This window comes from Bombus vosnesenskii, unplaced genomic scaffold, assembly GCF_011952255.1.
Source record: "Bombus vosnesenskii isolate JDL3184/JDL3185 unplaced genomic scaffold, Bvos_JDL3184-5_v1.1 scf7180000013284, whole genome shotgun sequence".
NCBI lineage: Eukaryota > Metazoa > Arthropoda > Insecta > Hymenoptera > Apidae > Bombus > Bombus vosnesenskii.
Window position 1 is genome coordinate 379,582 of NW_022882937.1, and position 25,839 is coordinate 405,420.

Consider the following 25,839-nt stretch of genomic DNA (forward strand, 5'->3'; position numbering starts at 1 on the left):
ATTATTCCAACACATCGAAGCTTTATATGTAACCGTGTCCCCGAAGCATGAGAACGTTCGTTAAAAAGCAGAAGCTAGTGTCCGCTTTTAAATCGTGAACGATCCCCGTGCGTCGCTATCGTGCCCCCCGGGTTCGACGAAAACGCGTAAAAACTGTGTGAAAAAACGTTGGTTCGGGGTGAAATCCGATGCTGGTTTTTCCCCCTTAACGACTCGCTTTAAATCGCGTGAAACAGAAAGAGAAGGGAGGAGCTAGTCGTGGCGAAATGACGGGGTAGGCAGGTAAATTTTTTCCTGATTTCGGAAGATCATCTCGCGGGAACCCAGCGGAGGGATGAAATCAAAGGGGGACGTGGATGATGCATATCCTGCATATTCACCGAATTTTTCGGAAACTTAGGGTAGTCTTTTGAGTGAAAAAAAAAAAACGAGGACGAAAAAAGAGAAAAAAACGAAAAGTAAGGTAGAAGAAGCGATTCAGGGTAGAAAAAAGCTTTCCGGGGGAGGGGGTTGAATGCTAAGGAGGGTCGCAACGGGGTGAAACCGCCTGTTTTTTGAACGCAAATCCACCGCTTCTTAGAAATTCCCGATTTCTGGGTCATGGGAAGGTAGATGAATGGCATCGAGTTGTCCCGATCTTGGAAACTGATTTTTTTTTTTTGCCCTTTTCATCGGATGATGGCCTCGACGATGCGCTTCCTTACGTATTTCTATTCGTACATCAGCCTTCTTCTATCGTTCGTTGTTAGTTCTATTTCTGCTCTTGAAGAGGAAAGGGTGCTGTGCATAAAGACTAACATAGAGTTATTTTTCGACGGAAATCGTCATTGGAAAGAAGAGGATACATTGAAGAAAGAGAGAACGTAAGTACGTATAAAATATGAAAGCACACATGGCAAGCCTATTTTTGTTGATCTCTTGATCAGATTCATAAAAATAGCTTCGCTGAAAATAAGTGACTAATCTATCTTATTCTATAAACAAATGAAATCTTATTCTATAAAGAACCAAGTGCAGAATTATTTTTGCAATCGAATGAAATTTAAAAATTTTTAAATTTTTAAATTTTAAAATGAAATTTTGCTTGTGCTCTTCGTATCTCTATTATATATTACTTGAGATACCAATCGTTTCAGAAAGCTGTTGAATTATTTACAAGTATTTAGATTCCCACCAAAGATATAAAACTTTCCTTCTAATAATTAACCGAATCCACTAACTATGGTCTACCGAGTAGTACCAGAGTCCACGGAAGTGCCATCTCCGATCGAGTTTCCGTACAACCGATCTGGCTACGTACGAGTCGGCGCTCTCAATCAGATATCGTAAACGATCATTTCCGAATGTAAATGAATCGCCCTTTTATCGAAACTCTTCCGAAGAAAGCAGAGAGAGGAAGAAACAGAAGAGAAATTCGAGATTTAGCTGAATTGAGAGTGCAACCGTGCGGTCCGCTTCATCCATGCTCATATTGAATCGTCATAAAGCGTTCGCGTGCATCAGACCGGGCCCATTGTCCTGTCATTCACTCGTCATCCCCCGACTACTTTTCCCTGTGCGTGTCTACACGTAGAAGGAAGAAAAATAAACCACCCCTAATTCACGTTTTCCTCCCTCACGATTACGTGAAACGCCGTGGTCCTAAGCCAGGATCAACGATCCGCCAGACTTTGCCTCTTCTCCGAGCAGGAGGATCGGAGGATCGTCTCTTTTCGATTTTATGAAACTGTTGCGTTCGTGGCACAAAGGGATTAAGACCGAAGGTGAATTCGAAATGGACGATCGTAATGTATATTGCGAGGATCGTTTTACCCTTAGTTTTATAGCGGAAATATACAGAGTGCGGTGTTTATCGTTGATACGATGAAAGAAGGACAATGTTTTGCAATTCGACCACGCATGGCAATAATATGTCACGTAAATATATAATATAAGTATTCAACTTTTCAAATTCAATTTTTCCAGTTCAAACGTTCAAACTCGAACATTCACTTCGAATTAAGTAAAAAATAAACGGTTGAATTAGGAATAATTTAAGTAATACTTGACGCAGTCGTGAACATTAATAAATCACATAATTTGAAAGAGGACACATCGGAAGAACATGGACAACGGAGATGAAAAACGATCGAACACGGAATTGATAATGAGAGAACGTTCTCTGTAAACTGGAGATTCGGCGCAGCACGTGCCCGCGTCCAACGTGAATGTGACTTTTCAAAATTCAGCTAGGGTGAATTCGAAACGAACAATACCGCGTACCGTGCAGCTGTCCCATCATTACCAGCATCGTCACCATAACTCTTACGGTTCGACGAGATGTACATCGACAAGATTCGAAAATAAACCATCTGCAAGCAAATCTTCCGTTTCTAATCCAATCATCCGAATTAAATAAATTTAATTTCAAAAAAATGTTCTTCCCACTTCATTCCAATTTCCTATTCTCGGACAATTATTAATAAAATATATTTGATATTTCATCGATACTTAACTAATACTGTAACTAATCGACTCGAATCAATCTCTAGAAAAAAAAAAAAAAAATTCGCGACTCGCCTCTAAAATTTGCGCTATGCAAACCTGAAAATATTCACAAGCATTTACCCTAACAACGAATGGAAGTTGGCATTTGCAAACGGAGCGAGTGAAACGCAAAGGAAGGCGACCTCGACTCCCTGGAAATCAATTCCAAGCCAATTTGCAGTGTCTTTGAGCGCCAGTCGTCGGGTGGCGCCTTAAAAGTGCGTAAATAAATAGATTTGGACGTGGTCGCGGCGCGGCACCGAGGGCGAGGCTGTGGAAACGAGACAATAAGCCCGGAGGGTCCTCTCGGCGAGAACTCAAAGAGTGCCCATGCTGCGACACTCGTCCGATAATCTAATAAAGGGGTTGCCTCCGCTTTCCACGTCCCCTCCACCAAGCGCTGTTCCGCCCCGCGCTCGCATTCTTCTTATTCCTTCGTCGTGCTTTTCCCGCACGCCCTCTCCTTCCGATGATTCGAAGGTAAATATTACCCCAGAAGATTTCGACCGGCGACGGAAAATGGGCAATTTCTGCTTCTTAAAGTTGGCCCCAAGGAACCGGAACGGGACTTCGGCATTTCTTGTAGTATCGCGGTTTTGCGTTATTTATTTGTGGCGCAATGTATTACGTATTCGATTCGAAGAATTTCTAATCGAAATTTTGACTTTTTCATCGTCATGTATCATATCGGACTGAATCAAATAACGAAGGATGAATGAGGTGCCATCGTCGAAATGTCTCTTTCGGCTTACCATCCTATCGGCTATTGGCAGCGTTTCGAACGTGTTGCTCCCACTGCAGGAGTTATCAGACGACTGCAATACACTGTTCTTCCGTGCCAGCTCTTTTTGCTCTATCACATCGGCGTTCAAAATCAACCACGATGTACGTACAATCGAATCTAGTTCTGCTTCCATTGCAATATTCCTCGACAATGCTCTAATTTCCTTGTAAACTTTTCTTCTCAATGACGCGGAATAGGGGATAGTTCGTCGTCGTTATGCAAGAAAGCTAGAGAACCCAAGAACTGTCAGGAACAGTCAAGTAGCCAATGATTAGCCTGACACAATGGAGAACTCAAATTTTCTATGATCGAGTTTATGATATTTCAATTGGTTCGATGGACCGAGGAAATTTTCGCAAGGTGCACGAAATGCTGGTGATCACGTACGTGGAAAGTGGATGAAAGAAAAAAAATACGACAAAGAGAGAAGGAGAGAGGAGGAGGTCTTTTAGAAACGGCGGCTATTTACGAGACTGAATGGAAGAAGGTCCTCGAGGGGGCAAGGCAGCCGCCACCCCTAATTCCGCCCCTGAACACCGTTATATCGACCAGCCAACTCCATTCGGCCATTCCGCATTTTAAAGGGAAAATTTCAGTTCGTTCGGGCCGACTTTCTCTCAGCAGATTATTCGACGAGCCCGCGGACAACAGCTCAGATGGAAAATAACGCGACCTTTTGCTCTTGGCAGCTTCTTCTCCCGATCCTTCTCTCCGTTGCTGTGGAAATTTTTATGCGGACTGGGGAACCTCGACTAGTCCCCTAATACCGTCCCAGCGACGGTATTTTTATATTAATATGAATAAGAAGATCACCTATTTACCTTTTTCCGATATGTTGTTAACTGCGGATATTTACGCAGATCCATACTTCTATGAATATAACTAAAAAAAGCGAGGATTCGCTTCACCGTGCACTTTCGCGCTTTTAGATTTCCCATAAACGCGTACAAATTCGCGATCTGACTATTAATATACTGTAAAAGACGAAACATCACCGCCCCGAAAACCGTGTTACATTAGAAATAAGTTTTGTAACAAGAAACGAGTAAAACGATCTTCCTTTGACTCATCTATCACATTCTATCATTATCGCTTCCAAGACAAAGGAAAAAAAAATTCTATCAGGCGATTCCGAGGAAATCTCGAGGCGGAGAAATCTATGGAACTCGCATACGGGGCGGTTGACGATCGAAGAAACGAAGAAAAAAGAGAAGGGACTAAACAAACGAGTGCTGTTCATCAGGCAACGAATTCCGAGGTTGTTTGCTCGCGCCGAGGGCCGAGGTTCGTGCACCGGCGCGGCGCGCGGGTGGGATGCGTGGCCGAGAGAGGAAAAATGAATTCGACGAAGGGAGAAAGTAACTGCCAAAGGTCCCGCACGTGACGTCCTTTCCGGCCTCGTCATGCGTCCTCCTCCTCTTTCCGGTACTGCCTCTGCCCGATGTTTGTTTTAGTTATTTTATCACACGCCCGAGAAATCGGGACACCTCGCAAACTTCCGTCCGTTTCGTCTCGAGGAACGAATAGTTCTGTTATGAGATTCGTAACGACAATGTCGCCCGACCATTTCAGGTAAACGAATTTGCATAAGAGGGACGATATCGATCGTCGCCAGCCGAGAATATGACGTACGTTACAGCTCGAACGTGTATTCGTATATTTCATTTTCACGCTAATTTTGAAATTTTAGTGATATTAACACTGCGATTTTAAGTTAAGTAACTTTATTTCAAAGCCATCTCTATTATTTATGCATATTTGAATGAAGTTGCTTTTGCAACAAATTACAACGTTACATGTACATTATAATTGTAATAATTTTCCAATTTTCGAATAATTTTTTATTTGTAAAATTTATTCGTAAATATTTCCACTAATAATATTGATCGATTCGTATGTAGGGGGAGGGGCGGCATTTTAAATTTCGTATCGACGTACGGAGGTATTTTAATAAAAATTTTCATGACTGATAGAGTAAGCATTGAAATAAACTTTCACCGATGCTATTTAGCATGTGGCACACCTGACGAGTCATTAATTTAATTAATTTATGATCGATACGCCGCATATCACGCGACTTCCACCTCTAATTAGCATGTGACTACCAACCAAACGATCAACGTAACGATGTTGCGCAACGATTTGTGTATCGTGGCTGCACGCTCGCGTCGGCTACGTCAAACGTACCACCGGTAGAAGTGTTAATTATCCACGGATAATTATCCACATCGCGACTCGTACGACGCTAGAACCAGGAAATATTCAGTCTTCAACTTTCTTATTCGCTATCGTCCATTTCTATTACGCGGAGGCTCTCACGGATCGGAGATCTCCGTGCAATATTAAATCAGTCATCTTCAACGATTCTTGCGCAATGCTACCATATACGCGAAACACAGAAGAAAAGGCGAAACAGTTTTTAGATCGTCGAAGCATTAGGAAAGAGTTAACCTGTTTACCGAGGAAGACGAGTTGACTTTTCACTCTGATCATCAATCTCCCTTGGACACAATGATTTCTTTCTGTAAAGATTTTTGACGGTTCATGTAAAAGCCAAAATTGATCTACCTGAAATTAATTTCACTTCGTTCCTTATTTCATAATTATAGAAGCATCCACGTAAAGAATAATCCGATTAAGAGATTAACCTTTTCGTAACAAGCAAGAGACGAAATTTTATCGAACGTGAATTTAAGCAAACCAACTCTACCAGTATTTGTAAAGAACAGATTGATTTTACCAGAATGAACTTACGTGTGTTCCATCTAACGTGCTTTGTACTTAAATTTTTACTTTCTCATAAGAGTGTACAGTGTCGTGACATATGTCGCGCCCACGAAAGATATCGAACGATATCTAAAAGATGATGGGAGTAAAATGATTGTATGGATTGAGAAGTCGACGAAAAGACGATAGAACAAAAGCAAAACGATCATCCGGAAAAGCATTAATAATCCGTCGTGGTACTTTCGCAGAGGGCTGACCGAGCCACGGGACATCGGCTGATTTACTTTCGCCGATCGTGTCGGCGTATTTCCTTCGAAAGTAATGCTTCCCGTACCGAGATGTAGTATCACGATCTACCGATAAATAAAACACGCGATCGTGTGCGCCACTACGCTTGGATCGCGGGGACGTCGTCGATCTAGGGGCGACTCTGCCCACCCACGTGCAGCAATTCGTCCCGGTACACGCACGTGAGCACGCCTACGACCCCGCAAAACTTCGGATCCGTCAAGATCACTGTCAGCCCCCGTCTAGGTAAATCGAATTTTCCGACTGACGCTTTCTAAATTTGTCTCGTCGAACTGGCTCGAAGTTACCTTGACAGATTCTTAATCTATCATGTCTGCTTTCGATAATTGATGGCGGTAATACATGTGAAACAGATGAAACATTTAACCCTTTGACAGTTTAATATTAAGTGACTAAGACGCTCGAACGTGTTTTAGATTATCTAGCAACGAAAATTATGCTACTTTTTGTATCTGGCGTTGTCCGCTAAAATAATTCCTAATTTAGACGATTGTGAGATGGCTATTGTTATACGCGTTGGTTTATCAAAGAGACAAGTGATAAAATTGTAATAGTCAGAGAATATTACTATCGCTTTAAATACAAATACAGAGAAGGTGTACGTCGGTCGTAATTGTCGCTCGCTCAATGCTACTGTTCAACTCTAGGCTCGCTGTTCGACTGTATGTCTCGCTATAATGATTGTCCTAGAGAACATATTCGTCTATTTGTATCGATCTATGGTATTACAAAAAATTGAAATTAATTAACTCCGGTTGACGATTATGAATAACGGCGATAATATTTTGTCCAGAGTTCGTTTACCTTTGAACCTAGCAAACCAAAACAACGTTGGCACCCCAAGGCACAACAATACGTGTCTCTCCCGATTCGAATGTTTCGTTGACCCATGTGCCGCTACAATTGCGAAGAATGTACACTTTTTAAATCGTTTTTTATATACGAAACAATCAATTTAGGCACTTAAGCAAATTAGTTGTTGTCGTTTTAAAACCCATCGCTGATTTAATAATGCTTATCGAAACAACTATCTTTTAGTTTTTTTAAGAGTGCAATATACAAAATACGAACTTATGTTCCGTCGATTATATCGATGTATATCCCGTGATTAAAAACTTTCGTCTTAAAAGGAGTTAGATTTATTATTTCGAAAACGACATTTGTCACGCTTCTCCGATAGAGCATCAATTGTTTTTAATGACTTTCAGTCAGCAAAATGCAAACAGGATTTACCCAATCGGTACATATCTCTACATGCTATCCTACCAATCATCCGAACAAATTTCTATCGACAAGCAGAGAATCTTAGTCGTTCATTCGACGATTCAATTTCCTCGGATCTTCGAGTTCTATACGTATCAGGCGGCATTAACGATAGAAGTGAAATCAAGCTGTGAATAATCTTGTATCAGAGCAATTCCATCAAATTCCTCGGATCAGAAATTGGCTCTGAATGTAGATACATAGAGCAGCTGATTGAGAATGCCCCGTTGGCGAACGGTGAAGACGGGAGCTCGTAAGAAACACGATCGGGCGAGGGAATGGCCGAGAGATGAGCTCGCATTCGGTGAAACGGACGATAAAGCGAAGCGGATCGTAGCGGCTCGCGGAAGAGGACGGATTAGCGGCGGACGGGGCAGCATCGGTCAGAACGAATCCATGGATCCGTATGGGTGCTTCTCGTGGTGCTTTACGGCCGGTCAATCGCGGCGTCATATCTCCACAGGACCATCCATCAACCCACGGGAGAGAACAACCTCTGTTCTCGACCTCGTCTGTCCTCCTACGAGTGTCATAACCTTCGTGATCGCCACGACCTCTCATCGTCCACGATGCGTCAGGAAACTGAGAATATCGTAGGTTATTTTGTGCTCGAAATTGCCCTTTATACAGCGGTGTGTGTTTCACGATATTTGTCGAGCACCCTTTGCCACAGTTCAACCAGCCCAGCTTTCACTGGAGAACATTGCTTCCCGATTTTTCTTAGTTGAAAATAGTTGCATATACATACGTAGTATCATGGTTCGATGAAACGTTGAATCCAGTTTGCATTGCTGGCACAAGAATGTAATAAAGAGGATGAATGTGACTGTAGCCATGAACTCCGTAATCCTTACGTTCGATCCGTTAGTCGACCAAGCATCGTGAAAACTGATTATATTGAGTGTCGTAAAGCTACGAAACGTTCCATCGCGGCATTAACGGGCGTTAATCTTGCGTTAATTCCCTCTACCACTCCCTGGTTTAACCCTTTCCCGTGCCATTTAGCTCGACGAAACTCGGGCCCAAGCGGTAGACATCGACGCGCGCTAAACAGACCAGACTGATGCTCGTAAACAGGAACTAACATTCAGTCACGATCGCAACGGGCAAAAAAACTCCGCGAGCTCGGCTTGTTATGTTTACGTTTGGCCCAAGTATCTGGTCGCGAGTCAGACTCGCGATATTCATGTTTGGGCCAAAATCTTCGTCGCGAGTCTGACTCGCTAAAGTACGGCAAGGGGTTAACGAGAAGCGCGTTAATGATCCTTTATGCGTCGAATCGACAAAAATGCTTCGTAACGAGCAATTGGGCATAATATTCAGTCCGTTTTGAATATACAGTTGGTCCCTTTCTATTCCGGCCATTGTTCCAATAAAACTTTTATACCGATTTCTCGCGTTAAAGCTTTTGGTCAGAATTCGTTTCGATTTTTATAGCGGTTGCCAGCCGCTTGTCTAAAGGCAAAAGAACGTCTCAATAGAGGTACCGAGGCACGAGTCGTACTCCGGTGGTGCCAAGGGTCCGTAATATATGGCCCCTAAATCATCGGCCAAGAGTGGATATGGTCGTTGCTCAATCTAACCAGGATAACCACTTCATAAACATATCAATCAGACAAGAGTGCGTGGAGTTAGATACATTCTCTCGCGTGTTTGCATATGATAATGGAAATTCGATCGCGTGAATCCGTTCCATTAGAATCCGGTTCGATGGAAAATTGGCAACTCCCGTTCTTGTATCGTTTTCATGTTTCGAACAACGTTCTAAACGGAATATCATGGAAGACTAGTCGGAAGAAAAAGAGATGGATAGGGTAGAGGATAGAGAATTCGCGAGCATGAAACGGCACGATGCAAGGAGCAAACAATGAAGAAATAGACAACGAGCGAACCGAGACGCACGCAATTCCGATGTTGCGCCCATCGCTCGGCGAACGGCCGATTGTGACGCAGCGAGATCGCGTGCGCCCGGTTAATTCTCTTCGCGTACCTAAATAAACGAGTAAAAATAATTTGTAGCGTTTTCCAATTCCCCTCGCGTTAGCGCGAAATATCAATCGCCGTCGATGGAGCCGCGTCCGGTCGCTCTTCTTATTGGCTCTGGCGTTTATTGGCGTAAACGCAATCAAACCAGTCGATCGTCGGTCTCCACGAAAAGAGAAAAAAAGAGGCGAGCATGCCATGAAAGATCTTTACGATCATCGACAGTCGCCGGTATTCTTCGAATTTTTATACGGCGAATCGTTCACGAAAGTACTCTAATCGGTAATTACGGATTGTTAATTCGAGAAAATTGCGAAAGTTATTATTGTTGTTGTAAAGCTAATCGTAAAACGGTTACCCACTTTAATACAAATTGTACAACACAATAGACCTTAACGCAATTAACGATTTTACAATTTCATCGAAATAAACTTTCCACGATGATGTCCTAATCGATTGGACGCCAAGCGTAATAAAAAATAACCAAGCGTGAATCATTAGCTCGACAAAACTCTCTTACTTCTCCATTAATTTAACGTCGCTTCAACTTCAATCATCCAACATCTTCCTCCACTTTGATACAATTTCCCCGACAAAAGCAGGCCTGAACGTCCCGCGTGAATATTCAGAAACGATTTCGTGACCAGAAACGAAACACGTTCCCGACGATCATCGCGGTAATCAGCCTCTCGCGAATGGTAGCATCGTGGCGTCACAGGCGGATGAAGTTGTAGCCAGGGAGCGGGTAACAATGAGTGCAGTGATAATGCGTCTCGCGCGGTGAATGGATGAAGAAGACGTGAAAAGAAGTGGAAGCGGTGGAGAAGGGGGTGAAGGAGGGGAGGAGGGAAGGAGATGGTCGAGCTTGCCCAAGGAGATCATTAGTCCACCTGGCTGTGGCCCCGGGTAACGCTTAACCGCTTGACAAGCGTTGCGGGCCGTTATCGGTTTGTCCCTAATTATGCACACGTGACCACGGTGCGCGAAGCCTCGTGGGTATCCGCCGGATCGTTTCTTTCTTTTGCCTCTCTTCTCCTGTTCTTTCTTGTTCCTCTCTCTTAGCAGGACGGAACGAGTGGCGCTGTTTAAAATTAATCGCATTGTCTTCGCTGACTCGTTCGATCAACCGGCGCGTACGTCCGCGAGACACCAATGAATGGGCCAGCTGCATCCCTCGCCGCCACCTGTGCGCCTCTCATTCCGATTCTTCTTCCTTTCTTAATGATATCTAATCTTTCGTTTCGCTTCAAAAGAAATCGGATTAGGAGAGGTATTTTTATAGGAACGATTGGTTCAATTTTTCATTGAGAAGTTTATGAAAATTGGAGATCTCTTCCGAAGAGTAACGTACTCCCTTTCCGACGACTGTAATCTTTAAATATTTTTACCTCTTGCGCTCGAGACAACTGAGTTATCACAGGTATCCTTAAATAGTATCAGCCTTGCTTTATAGTGTCTGAGTCACCACATTCTAATCTTCTGAATTTGATCGTTCCTACCATTTCCACCTGTAATTTCTATGCAATTAATACTCTTGACATTTCCTATCAAACAGATTCTCTTAATTCCAAATGTCAGCCTCTATCAATTACTGTACTGACAAGCGACGTAATTATGACAAGTGTTCGATAAATCACAAAGGTACTCGAACAGCTTTTCTAAATTATTTACTCTTGTACGATGGTACAAAAGAATTCACACATAGGATCCAGATAGAAGGTATGCGATTTCTTAGTTTCTATTTTTGACGTTATTATCTTTAGGTGGACGACTTCTTTCAGTATTTTTAAATGATATAGACCCGGGTGCTTAGGTTTGGAAAAAGGGGAACGACGCCGTCCGGAACGATTCCGAGTACTGGCTGAAACGACACCGGTTCGCGAAAAAACGAAATAGTGCACCAAAATGGCGGAACGGAGAACGGCTGGCTGCGAGCCCGGTGACGAGCCATGAATGTTTAGGCGGCACGATTAAAACGTCTCTCATCGTGGACCTCTGAGAATCGTATCGCGGAACGAATGCCGATCGATCCACCGCCATGGTGGGAATGCGAGGGCACAGCGTTTGATTTATGCCGCGCGCCACTTTTACGTGTGTGCACGTGTATATGTACGCCTCGCCAACCAGCGGACCACGAGATTCGAAGAGGAAATTAAAATATGAAGGAGGTGACTGCGGACAACGATCGCCATTTGACACAGTGCTTCACCTTGCAACATCATCTCACACTTGGGGTACGGACTCTTAGATATTCAAGGAATAAGAAACAAGAGACGAAAATACTTGTGGAATGATCTGATATTTCTCACAAAGGTTGATTTTAATTCTAACTTTTGCTTTAATTCTTCCGACTGAGAATACATATATCTGAGTATAGACTATCCACGATGTTTCGATACTTTACATTAGGGACGATGTTATAGCAGTGAGAAAACATCGTTTAAGAGGTCATTGAAAAAGTGCAAAATTCACAAGTCCCGGAGTTGATTACACAGATATTCTAAATCTTTTGCGTTCGATATCTTTTAAATGTATTTTCTCATTTTTAAATACTTTGCAAACATAAAAGTGTAAGTAAAGAAGAAGCGCCAAGAAAAGAAGAATCACATCGTGCAACACACCGAGAAACACCGCCACGAAATCTTCCTAATCGTGATTAATATCACGGGCTCATACCGTGTCGGAAATTATCTACACGTGTTTTACCAAGTCGAACGATCGGCGATCTCTCGTACGTGTGGGAACAAGCTCCAAACCGTGCTGGTCCGCTACCATCGACGTCTCTTTTCTCTCGTTCCACCCACGCGATTCTTTCGTCGCAACGTGCCTCCACCGTTCGATCTCCGTTGATCCGCATCGAGATCATCCCGCCGCAACGAATCCCCTCGATGCTATCGTTGATAAACGCTCGCAGGATGACTCGAGAGTGCATAGCTGCTGTGTTTAGAGCGTACGAGCTAATCGTGACCGCACGATTCAGCTACGACTTCATTGTGAACTCGAATATGCCTGTATCCCCCTCCCTCAGATACAAATGCCTCACTCTGAATCGCAAAGATCACCGACAGGTCGCGGTGAGAACCGTTCCACGATGATGGAAATTACAGAGAATTACTCTTTGGTATTTGTACGTGATTTATTGCACGCTGATCGGTTCGAAGGTCCGTCGAGGTACGATAATCCATCCCGTTTGTGACGTAAATGGAGTGGAATTCGTCCCTTGTACGACTTACTCGAAAGTTACTGGATCGACCTGATCCGATTTGTAAAGATTTCTTAGTTTTAGCGGCAGAGCATGCGATTAGCGTTGAAATTCTCAGGAATCGCATCGTTATCCTTGGTAGGATTGCTTGGTTACTAGTAACATAGCAAGTATGATACTCAGGCATCTTCGATGTTTCGCTACTGTTATCTACCGATTTTTGCGAATCTCGATGTAATAAATATTTTGAATCTATTTCATGACGGAAGTATGAATGCAAGTGATTAATAGCCGTAACAACGACCTAATCGATTGTTTCGCCACCAATATACGTTCCGCCCAGGACTCGGGACAGAAGCGACCCGCGCAAAGTTATCCATCTATCCCGAGGGCGGGGAGGATAAGGCTGGATAAAAATAATCCGCAAAGTAGTGGGAGGCAAGAGAAAGAGTGGGCCCTGGCGCTCGTGCGCCCGCGTATTACCATATAGCAGCGTGACTCCGTCGACTCGCGTCCGCGGCCGTACTCATCTGAATAAATATCGTATTATAATTAAAGGAATCGTTCGAGCCATAAATCAATGAGGTCGGTTTATATATCAGGCCTCACCTATATAATGTGTACCGGTGGAGTACCCCAGCGGGTCCTGCACTCGCTGTGGGGGGTCCCCCTATGCTAATGGCGCCCTCTCACGAAGCGCAAGGGCTGACAGAGCCGCGCGGAACACAGATAGAGAGACGCGAGAGAGACCAGACAACGCACACACACCATCGTCCGACCCTGACCTGACCACCTCTCTCCCTCTTTCTTCGTCAAGTTACATCCCTGGGTTTCGCGCTCGCGAGCACACGCCTATAAGAAGACGATCGGAAACCCGGCCTCTGATCTTCGCCGACCGCGACCGCTTATCAATTTGTTAGCGAGCGCTGTTTGTTAAATCAAATCAAGGGCTTGCACGCCGTGCCGATAAATAATCCTGCTTAATATGTGCCTCGAATTCTCGAATGCTCCCCCCTGCCGGCTCTCTTCGTGTACATTACACCCACGTGCACGCGGAGTGGGAACAGCAGAGAGGTGAAGAGAGGCGAACGAGGAGAGAGGGGAGGAAGGAGTGAGAGTACACGCGTTTCCATCCACGTGGTTTATTGATCCATCGATCGATCGCCGGAGATCTCGCCGCGCAGACCGGCACTCGGTACGCTCTGTCGGCAAAGCGGCTTGTCAGTGCCCGATCGAGCTATCGAGTCAGAGTGATTGAGCCTGATTTGCGGGTAGACCAGCGGCTGATTTATGGCGAACTAGGAGGGTAGATTCTTCTTTGATACTGGTCGCTGCGGCGAACGAGGATTGGTTTAAGGATCTGCTCCCTTCCGATCGAACAATATCGGTGTTCAAGGGAGACAGGCTTTTCGAGACAAGGAGGAAGCGAGGAAGATGACTCTTATATTTTCCAGGTTGTGTACGAGATATCGCGGTGTGCAGTGTCATTCGTGTGACGTTTTGAATCAGGTATCTCGCGATGCAATGTCATTTATAGACCCTACTAAAAATCAGTTCGCAAGATATTTCATTCCCAACTTCGAAGGGATTAAACACGGAATATATTGTACTTTCGAAAACAGATATTCTTCACGCGAAACGATATTCATATATAAATTAAATACAAGAAATTTCTCATCGTGCGGAAGAGATGGCGGGGAAGAGATGAAACAAGTCACCCTCTCGCAAGTAACAAATTAATTTCTCAGTTATTTACCCTAACAGAGAGCAGAGATTCGGGCGCGTTAAATATTTTAGAAGGTCCGGTGCATGCGTGGCCATCCGAGGCGTTTATTATGACGAGTCCGGACGCGGCGTGGACACACGGTAGTTTATTTGGGTCCGGAATTTTGCGGGGCCCCGGTTCGAACGAACGGCGCGGTCGCGATTAACAAAGGGCGATACAAATTAGATTAAATCGCCGTAGGGGGCGGCATCACGGTGGAGAAAGGCGAATGATGATACCGCTTGATAAATAGACGAACGTCATGCGATGCCTAAACGGAGTCTGCGTCTCCCTCGGCACCAATGGATGCCACCCCTTCTCCGCAACTAAGTTCTCGTTGAAACGAGCGTCTTCTTCGTCTCGCGGTATCGCGATCGCGAGTCGCCCTCGTTTCCTGTCTATAATAAAAACCGGGGCGAAATAACCGGCGATTACGGACCTGCCTAATTGCGCGCGGTTTCAGGATACGATCCCTGGATCGTTGATTAATCGATCGGTGAATATTGAAACGTCTTTGCAATTATGGAACAAGATTACCGAATATTAAGGGGTTGGTTAATGCGCTCCATGGTGTACGATTAATTTTCTTCAAATTGAAATACTTCTTTGACCGTTTTGCATTTTTTCGAAAAATGTACACGGCGATATACAATGGCTACAAAAGGTATTTGTACATTATTGTATTTACTTTAGCATTTATGATACATACCAAAAGCATATTAAATTTTCTAACATTCGGCGATTTCTTAACTTTCCTTCGTACGACTACGGAAAATTTGATACTATGTGAGTGAAATAAATAATATAATGATACATGTGAGAATACGTTTTGTAATTGCTGTGTGTATGGTTCTTAAAAATCACGAGATAAGAAATTGAAGTTGGATCACCTTTGGTTGAAGAGTATCGACGTTTAAAAACCCGGAGAATTTTCGCCGAGTCTTCGACCGCAGATAGGAGTGAAACTAAAATAAACGAGCGTCGATATTGCATACAACTTCGTTCTATCGACGTTACTCTTCAAAACAGAACAATGTGTGGTTCGATGGGAGTGCAAATAAAAGTATCAGACTGGAACTGGAAAAACGAGCAACAGAACGAAAAGAACGAAGAAGAGAGCAAGAGCCGCGGTAGAAATCCAGCGAACACACCCCTCAAAACGCTTGGTGAAGCTGAGGCCCAGCGGCCTGGCGGCTGGCCAATATTTAATTACAGATAATTACCGGTTATAATGCGCGGCAGATCGGCGGCCTGCCGTTTAATTGATCGGCTTTACGGTCTGATTTGTGTATCTGGCGTTCGTGCGATCCGCCGTTAAACTCCGAGGTCCGATTTTTAATCCTTCACTGTGGCCACGAAACCCATGCCTGCCGGTGCATCGTATCCCGCCATTATTTAAACGGCATTGCGTAATCCACCCACCTCGTTGTACTACGGTTTATTGCGCGTGTCGTAGCCAACAGTGTGTACGAATAAACCAGCACGCAAGAGAAAATCGTCACCGCCTTCTGCACCAATGTGTACGATTGTTACTATGTTTCCATTCTCCGTGGAAAATTTGATCGACATCCTCTTTTAGCGGTAGATGACTCGATTCGCAATATCCTACTTTCGAAAAGTTCAGTATTATACTTTTATATAAGGTACTAGACGAAAGAAACGGTCTGAGACTTTGCGAGGATAAACAGAACGAGATGGTCCAGCGTAAAGTAATCTCTAATACTCGAATTCTCTGAACGTCTCTCTGCGAAGGAACTCGAACATCGTAATCTAATTCGTTGCCGATACATAACGTGAAGATTCACAACGAACGATAAAAGTATATCATAAATTGAGGAAATCTAAAAAATTCTCTTCTTATATACAACATCCGATACATTTTCCTATTTCTTTTATTTTCTTTCTCGATTCGCAAATATTAACGTCGTATCCGCTTTCGAAAATTTCTTAATTCACGATGGAAACAGTAAGCAACGTTGATCGATATATCTTCTCTATTAGACAGTGGAGTTTGAGAATCCCTGAGCCAATAAATAGTCGGCAGATCGGAGGCTTAGTATCCGCGCGGAGGTGGAGCGACAGCTCCCCGTGAGATCGGAGCGAGGTGGCGAGGGAAAGGGGCTCGATGAGACTCTGTTCGATCGTCTATTGCATTATTACCGCGTTATATCAAGACAGAACCGCGCGAGCCTTTCTCTCCCCCGGGTTTCTGGCTCATCTGGCGAGGCGCGGTATATTTAAACGTATTCTCCGGTAAAACACGTTAAGTTCGGCACGGTCGGCTCCCTTTGCCGGGGTCGAAGCATGCAGATCCGACACGAAATATCATTAATAGTCGTTTGCCGGATGACCGAGCCCGGTAATCGTCCCTTCTGCGGTTCAAGATCGGATCGGCCGAAAACCGCAACACGCCTCGACTGTACGACCAAAGCGGCAGCCCCCTTTCGACTCGTAATTTATGTTCATGAACTCGGTCGTGGCAAGTGCGAACGCTGGTGCACGAGCACGGGCTTGGTGGATACATAAATCGCGGCGAAACAATCGCTGCCGGCGTTAATCGTTCGACGTTAATGCTTTCTTATATTCGATCGAGTTAACCTACTAACTAAGCGATTCTATAATCTTACACGTGATTTCCATAAAAGATTTCCTTGACTTTCTCCCCGCGGTTTTGCTTATATTCCATTCGATTCCACGAAGTGTCCACTGCACGTTTCCTTACGCTGTGGAGCGGAGCGAGCACGGCGCGGTTCCCTCGCTGTTGTAATTGCCCTGTGCGCCAGCGGCTCCATTTCGAGCAGCTCCGTCCGATACGGAGTCAAAAGAGGCCGCTGGCAAAAAAGCCGCGGCGAATAAGCTGGACAAGGCAGAACAAGCCAGGAGAAAGAGAGAGAAAAATCCATCAAAACGGAAGAGCGAAGGATCTACGAGCGTCTCTACGCGCGTGGACCGGAGAAGCGGCCCCTGGGTTCCCCTTTTTGATGGCGCTTGCAGCGTCACAGGGTCGTAAACACGGCTGGCAATAAGGGGCCAAAAGCAGCGAGAGCGCGACTTTTGACGCGAGTCCGTTGCATCTCAGCCCCGTTCTCTCCCGTCTAACGACCTTCGCGCGTTACAAGTACAACGACGCTGTTCGTGGACCGCTTCTTCGCTTCTCGTTCTTCTTCTTTCGACTTGTACCACCTGATAGTCCGGGAGAGAAGAGGAAGAAGAAACCGGCGGCCAATCCCACGCACAATGTCCACCGTGGCAAGACGCGCGAAGAGCTCTCGCGACGGTGTCATTGTTCGTTTGATTGCCGCTGGCCAGCTCCTGGCCGCTCACACTCGGCCCGCCTTTTATTAGTGGTCGATTAGCCTCGCTGTACGAGGTCCACGCGAGGGGAGCCCAGCTACGATGAACCACCGTGGAACTGCGTGACCGGATCGCGTCGGACCTCGATAGGAAACCCCGTGCCTCGAATCGACTGTCGATCCAATGGTTGGCCTTCTTCGGCCAAGATCGATCGAGCTTGCTCTAGGGACGGTACGTGTCCAAGGGTTTTAATTTGGAGCAACGTAAAATTGAGAGTACCGAGCGTGTTTAGTCCAGCTTCCGTCCAGAATCTCGGAGATTTATTTAGCTTTATTTCATGATCTTGATAGATGTTACGAAACTTTAATCCGGAGTACTATTGTATTTCATTTATAGGAACCAAGTTTTAGTTAGCGCTTGATTAGGTGGAAAGGCTGTTCGAAATAATTAGAAGATTGTTGCTACGAATGGTTCTATCGCAATAACCAAGCGAACAGAAGACAAAAAGTCCTAGATGACTGGTTGATTATCCTGATATCGTAATAACAATTTTCTTGAAAATAATTATAAGTAAGAAGGTATACACGCAAGAAATGGGTGTAAAATTCACAGTTGTTGAAAAACGATCCTCCAATTGCTTGAAACTTCGCATACGAACAATTTGTTGCCCGAGCATTAAGATACATTTCCTAATTTCGAGTCGAAAATACCGACTCCATTCCCAGAATGGCGTCAAATCATGAGTTGGCCGGTCGTCTCGTAAAATTAGAATATTCTTCCGAGAATTCACCCGCATAAGCGTCCGTCCCGACTCGTCCAATTTAATTAGATGAACATTCAGAAGTCCGTGGCGCGGTAAGGTCCAATAACAATAATAAAGCGTGCCAGCGGAAAAGAGGGGCGTCCATTAGTTACGTTGGGAGATCTGGTCGAGAAGCGAACCTGCTCCAGATAGTCTGCACTCGGGCTCCGACGTGCATCGTCATCGTCGTTCGTCCCGATACAAAGACAACGCCGACGCGAGCAGGATGGCCGGCAGAAAAAGTGGCTATGCTAAATAATAGTCCTCCTGTCGGTTCGTTGCTCGCCTCTCCTCGCATAGTTCATTCATGAATCCGGATTCAGTGTTCCTTTAGTGGCGAGCAGATCGCATCGCCAATCTTCGAGAAGGTATCGGCCGTTGAAAAACGCCACGCGGAGAAGGAATTCTGATCTAAACCTTTGCATTTTTCGTTGCTGCCTTTCAATATTAACAAGCTACTGTCGGCCCAGGCGAATATACAATAGAATTCAAAGACGGCAAAAATTTCGTTCGTGCAACGAAAAGTTCATAAAAATTCGTAGAAAGCTGTAAGCATACTTTCTGTGTTCGTCTTCGTGGTTTCATGTCTTTCTTTCGATATAAACGATGACTGTTGGATGTGAACTGACACCGCGTCGTAGCATGATCAGAGGAAGCTATGAATTTACGTAGAATACGAGAAATCGTTACGATGAAATCGTCAAAAGAAGCAAACTACGCACGGGGCTCTTTCTCTACCTTCGAATGGCACTCGGTCCCTTCCGGAGTCCAGAAACAAGCTGAGACTAAAATGACGAGACTCCCGAAGATTCTGGGGTACACCAGGTAGCTCCGATCCGCTTTTGACGTCAGGTGACGAAGGTGAACACGACTATTGGGTCTGTTAGCCGAGATCCTACGGATAAGACGAACACAGACGTTTCTCATTTCCGCGCGAGTGTTAACAAGAGGCAGTCTTTTCAAAAGCTTCTTTATCCTAAGAGGAGCTTTAATGCCATCCGACGCTCTTTACATTAGCGTATCAGGAAGATGCTTATCTTTCTCGATATTACGATCTACGGATAATTGCGCATCCCTGAATTCGGTGGAAAGTAAATACGGTTTTTGCAACGACCCGACGTTGGAATTCTTATTTGTCGCTACACTTGGACCTCGTAAAGATCGTTTCGACGACCATGGACGATTGAACGACTACCGGCAGACCAGTCGAACCCGGTCTAGCATCCCGGAATAGTCAAAGGATTCGCAGACGTTCCCTTGGACGACACGTCGACCGCGTTTTTCTTGCCCGTCGCCTATCAAACGAGTTGGAGCCGGGGTCGGTGCGCGTTGGTCGAGGAAAGAAAGAGCCCGCTAACGGGATAAACAAGCGATCGCCACAGCACATTCCGATACGTAACGGAGAAAAGTGTGTACATCGCTCCACGGACGTACGGCACGATCGTACGCAACGCTGGGTATAAAAAGCTTCCTGGAAACGATCGCGTAACGTGCATATAAAATTCGAGTAATTTCAACTGGCCAGTTTGGTCTGTCTATTCGCGGAACCGGCCTTCGTGGAAGCAGTAAAATCCTCACCGAAGAGATGCGTTTGCGTACATACAATCTCTGGGTTTCGTCGGGAATTCCGTTTTAAATAAGAAAGATAAATGAAAATGGTGGATAAATCCGGTTTCGGTAAGGGAAGTCTCGGTAAAACGATGGATGCTCGATTTTGTGCACGAAATCCGGATTCTTTTCACCAGCTCGTTTTACCCTGTCCATCTAATTGCGTAAGAATCGAAGGGAACGTAACCGTAGTTCACCACCAACGAAATTTCACCTTCTACCCCCTACCATCTGGCAACGCCATTTCCTGCTTCGAGAGTGCCGCCCGTAATCATTATTATTCGCGGCCAAATAGCCGGTGGCTCTCTCTTTCTCGGCACTGATTGGCCTCCCTATCTTGAAAATACCAATTCTCTGGAGCCATACCGGCGCATTAAAGCTCGTTCACCGTGCGCTCGGGGTTAACCGACAACGTTCGTATTGTTCGACGATCGACAATGGATTTCATGAAATTTTTCAGTCAGCGTTAAACTCGATCACGCGATATTCCTCTACTATTCAAATTTTAGTTTTTGAGAAAATTCCGTGATCTTTTCGTCGAAAGCTACCCAAGTTACCTTTTAATCTACGAAAAGTAGATTACCCCTTGTACGCTTTTAGTCTGATCTCGATTTTCCTATCTGCAAACATTGTATATTCTCTTCGCCGGAAAATTAAAACGTCAGAACAGATTAAACCGTCAAGCGACATTCCAACGGTTTGACGCGCCTCACGCCCGCATACAACTTCCGCCAATTACCGATGGGTGAGTAACGCGGACGGAAGGGAACAGAACGAAAGGAGAAGGAGGGAGAAAGAGGGTGGTCGGCGTTGGTTGCGGGATGCACGGCGAATGCAAAGCACCGACAAGGTCGCGATTTCGAATGAACCGGGAGAATCGGCTGGTGCCCCGTCACCTTCGCAGGTAGTCGAAAGCGTCGAACGAAGAAGACGACTCGAGCGTCAGACGGAAGGAGAGAACGAGACGAACAGGAAGGTAGTCAGCCACCGAGCCTAAGGTGTAACGAAGAGAGGAGAACGACGAAGAGAAGAGTAGAGGCCCCGGGCGAGGTCACCCACAGCCCCCGCCCTCTCACTCCCCCGCACACCCTGATTACCCCAGCCGGGGGCGGGACACACTGTAATGAGCATCGAAGAGGTGCTCAACTTCGACTCGTCGAGTTTTTCCATTCGAATTCAAGGAAATGGAAAGACGCGAGTTCCGCGAGACCTTTCATGGCGTTCGTTCTATCCTATAGTAGGATATTTAAGGTTGATACCTTAAGATTTGATAATCTGGAACAGTCGAACGGTAGATGGAAGTGATTTCTTTATCGTTAAGCGCTCGAGGACTTAGTATTGTCCACCTTACTATTAACGTACGTTTTAATGGCATTGGATTAAAGGTTAATGTAATTTCGATACTTTCTCAAGGTTATAAAATTGACCTCTTGTGTTTCCTGTACTATGAAAGAACGATTAATAACCGATGCACGTGCGGCATAGGAAACGCAGCAACACGTAGGAAGGGCCAATCGCGAACGGGGTCGTCCTAAAGACAGATCGCTGGTAACGCGACCTCGATTCCCAAGCTACCCGCTGAGGAGGTCGCGGGGAACGTAAACGAAGGACGATGTAGAGGGAACAAGCTGAATACAAGAGTAGCTTGGTTGGCTGTCGGCGAAGACACCCGGATGATCGAGCGATGTTATTTTAAGTTTTCCGTGGGGGCTCTCCCATCTTGTCCTAATCGGCTGTCAGCCACCCCCGTGGCTGGGGTCGTAGGCCACCCCCAGGACACGACGTGCCGACGTCCATGTGTGACGTGACGCAGAAAAGGAAAGCGCTGGACGATGAAGAAGGAGGGTGATCGTAGACCCCCCGCGGACGAGATTCGTCCCTTTTGTACGACGAGATTCGCGCGGAGGAAACATACCCCTCGAGGGGTTAGATTCAAAACGCTTTACACTCTCATAACCAGGACCTGTTGATCCTGCCGCGTCGAAAATCGTCGCCACCCCTTGGCGCACTCGAAAAATGTTTTACCACGTGCTTCGTCATCGTACGATTGACTCGAGTCTCTTCTTCCACCCTAACTACGGGACCTAAACTCGAAACGACGTTTTAGTGGCTGATAAATTTCGCGTCGGCTCGCTCGGCTCTTTCCGAACGATCCTGTCTTCATGGTTGGTTAATGTCTTTTTACCCGGACATCATCGGGTTGAAGATTTCATAAACGTTTAATTGATCCTCGAGAGATGCAGAACGAGCATCACCGAGGCGATTACACATTTTAATAGGCGTTTACGAAAATTGCATATCAACGTAGCTGTTCCGCGATCAGCGAAATTTGTTACATTAGCATCGTCGACCCCTTCGTTTACGGTCTTCGAGATAAGACGCGAGTAAAACCCTATCGACCTATAAATATTCCAGTGGACCCGCGTCGTTGAAACCGGAGGAATAAAGCGCATAATAAAAATTATAGCCGCGAGCCGCGATACCGGTGGAAGAAGTAGGAGGCTGCTGAAATTCCAGCAGAGTCCTCGAACTCGGAATAGACCGTGAAGATGAAGTCGCTCCAGGAAAGTTAGGATGACCTCGCAGGGTCCTGCGGCTCGTTTGATGGACCTCTCCCTTCTTTTTCTTTCTCTTTTTCTTCCTCTTCTTCGCTCCCTTGCCCCGCGTCCCGTAGCGACCATGCATTTCCACCGGATACCCGTTTACACCGAGTCGAGTTTGGTGGCACATATTATATACCTGCGGAAAGGAGGCAGAACGGGACGAAACCAAGGGAGGAAGCTGAAAAAGAAGAGGAGGAGGTGGTGGCGGTGGAAGAAGAAGAAGAAAAGAGAGACGGCTCTCTCGTCCGCAGCCATGCTTATTGCGTGATATTAGCCACGGTGGCTGCCGGGGTAATCATAATCTCGAAAGAGGGACAAAACACAGGCCCCGAATCGCATAACGCTGAATTTTACGACTTGTGGCATAGAGGACAAGCGACCGGATGCAACGCGACTTTTTACCTCCCTCTAACGTCGCCGGCTTGATGTCAACAAGAAGGTGGCGTACCTCAGGGAAACTAACACCCCGAACGAGCTTCGCTTCGAATCGAATCGAATCGGACAGCTTCAAATTTTCGAGGAACCTGCCACCCCGAACGATGAATTTTTGTCTACTTTTTATATCGTATTATCAAGATGTCTTTCTTCGGCGCCAGACTTATCAAACGTTTGTCATTTTTTTAATTCCTTATTTTCCGTTCGACACTCTGATTTTAAGCGGTTCGATTCGAGCAATGCGACGATCGATTGTCACAGGCGGCAGCACGTAAAATAAATCGCCTGGCAGGTCGTACTTTCTATCAGAAACGGTCGTTCCAGGAATCCGATCTAATTTACGCGTTTGCATAAACCACGCCGCGGTTTCCAAGTAATAAAGAGAAAAAGGGAAACCAAGCTAGAAAGGTGGAAGGAGGCTGGAGGCGTTACATCGCGGGCGCGCGGTTTTCGCAACTCGCCGTACGAAACGGCAACACTCTCTGGTTCGGTCCGCTCAATGGAGACGTAATAGGAAGTAGCAATTTCTTTCCTCCACGGAAGGTTCTGCTTTAAAAGTGGTTCCGCGATAAATTTGGTTTTTCTCCTTTGAGAAACCTAAGTATATAGTAGACAGTGTCGCAAACTTCTAAAAGAGATTATGAGTCACTCACCGTAAGGCCGATCCGCAACCGGCTGCTCGCACGAGTCTGTAACATCAAAGCAAAATCAAAATCAGAGGAATCGTTCGATCGAAGGAATGTTTAAGGAACGTTTCGTTCGAGGTATGCGCCGTATTCTTCGCTATTAAACAACGCTCTATCACGAATGACTAAACAACGCGAAATTTCCAAAGAATAAACGCGGAGGAACCCAAAGCAGCTCTTATACCTGCATTCGCATTCTTGCCTCCGAGCTATCATTACGCAGTCATTCGTATCGTTTATTCACGACAATTTGAAAACGACCGTGATCCCCTCCGTTCGTGTAATAACTTCGCTATAATCGTCAGATGATCGAAACGACACTCGAGAGCACGATTGCGCTGGCGCTCGTTCACGACCACGGTCATTATCTTTTTCAATTTGCATACACGCGTTTGCCAGGATTGCTCGATTCTAAGCGAAGCATCGTTCGCACTAATAAAGGCCTTCGACTACACTCCTCTGTCTTCTCCGTTAAGTAATTTCGAACGGGATTGCTCGCAATTTGCGCTTTAACGATCGCGCGCCCAAGTATTACATCGATTACCACGTAATATCTTCATTCGACGCTTCGTGCGATGGAATTATAATCAAATTTTACCCGTTATTTGAATAGCAGGAATTTTCGATACAAGGTTCAGCTGTTTACTTAAACGGCCTTTTTTAGAATACAATGCGAAGATTACGATCAAGGATCCAGCGTTACATGGTTAATGCGTTTACAGTTTCAAAGGCTCGTGAAATATTCACGCGATTCGCGGAATCGGAGCGCACCGATTTAATTGCAAATCCGGAATCGTCGAAACGAATGTTACACGGCTGGAAAACCACGCAAAAGTTTTAACGACACGTGTCTACAGACGACAGATGCTAGGCCGACGAGATCGACCTAGCCTGAAGCTTGTAAATGTCTCACTCAAGGCGATCGCGAGGTTCTCATAGAAGCCGCTAGGTAGGTCATCGGATGTCATAAACGCTCGACGAAGTTCCTTTGGTGGTGCAGCGCGTGTTAATAGCCTCATTAGATGCCGCAGTGCGGCGACGTATGTATACGATCGATCGTAGATCACCCACCGAAATGCGTCAAATATTTCCTAGGGATAGCAACTACGAGAATTTCATTTCGTTTCATTCGAATATCAAACAAACGTATCACACTTTTACGTTTATTGCTGATAAAATTCTCAATTAAAAAATACGGCTCGCAGCCGGAAATCTCAGATAAGAACGCTAAGGTTAAGATTAAATGTAAAAAGGACGTGTAGCGGTATATGCGTCTTAGGACGTTCCGATACGAAGATGCCTCACATAGTTGTTTTGCCACAGAGGTACAGGTTGTGTACGACGTACATAATGTAACAAACAAAGTCTGGACAAAGCAATTTCGCTGCTACGTGCAACCTACGACCAGCGATAAGTTCAAACCTTTCGGTACCCTCGTCGATCGGTATAAATAGACGATCATGTTCTCCAGAAGTCAGCCAGTCGAGCGAATAAGTATAACGAATCAGTCTAACGAATCAGCATAACAATTAGTATCAGTACCGCAGTATCGCGCAATCTTATAAGGAATATTATCAAGCGAGCAACGCTTGCGATTAACTTTGTATTCTACATTTTACAATATCTGTAAATATAGTTAATTGAATTAAGTCGTCTCGTTATTATTTTAATCGACAACACGTCTCACCGTCCACCACAGAAGATTTTTAGTAAGTCAAAGATTTGAGAATTTCTATTTTAAAGACACTCGATACTCGAAAATGTGAAATGCCAGGTTCCGAGGGTTTGACGATTTTTGTACACAGTTTAGTTGAATCTTGGGACTCTTGTAAAATATTATCTCGCAGCCAGT

General features: G+C 45.2%; 1 protein-coding gene across 2 annotated transcripts in view; it reads right to left on the reverse strand.

The window, feature by feature from the left end:
• Window positions 1–25,839, reverse strand: part of LOC117232092 (POU domain, class 2, transcription factor 2-like) — a 122,574-nt gene that overhangs the window by 71,564 nt on the left and 25,171 nt on the right. The window contains exon 2 of one of the 2 annotated variants that reach the window (XM_033491247.1): window positions 23,955–23,990. The exons of the other annotated variant lie outside the window; for it this stretch is intronic. Within the exon in view, the coding sequence (XP_033347138.1) occupies window positions 23,955–23,990 (36 nt within the window). The remainder of the gene's footprint in view (window positions 1–23,954; window positions 23,991–25,839) is intronic. 2 annotated transcript variants of the gene reach the window in all.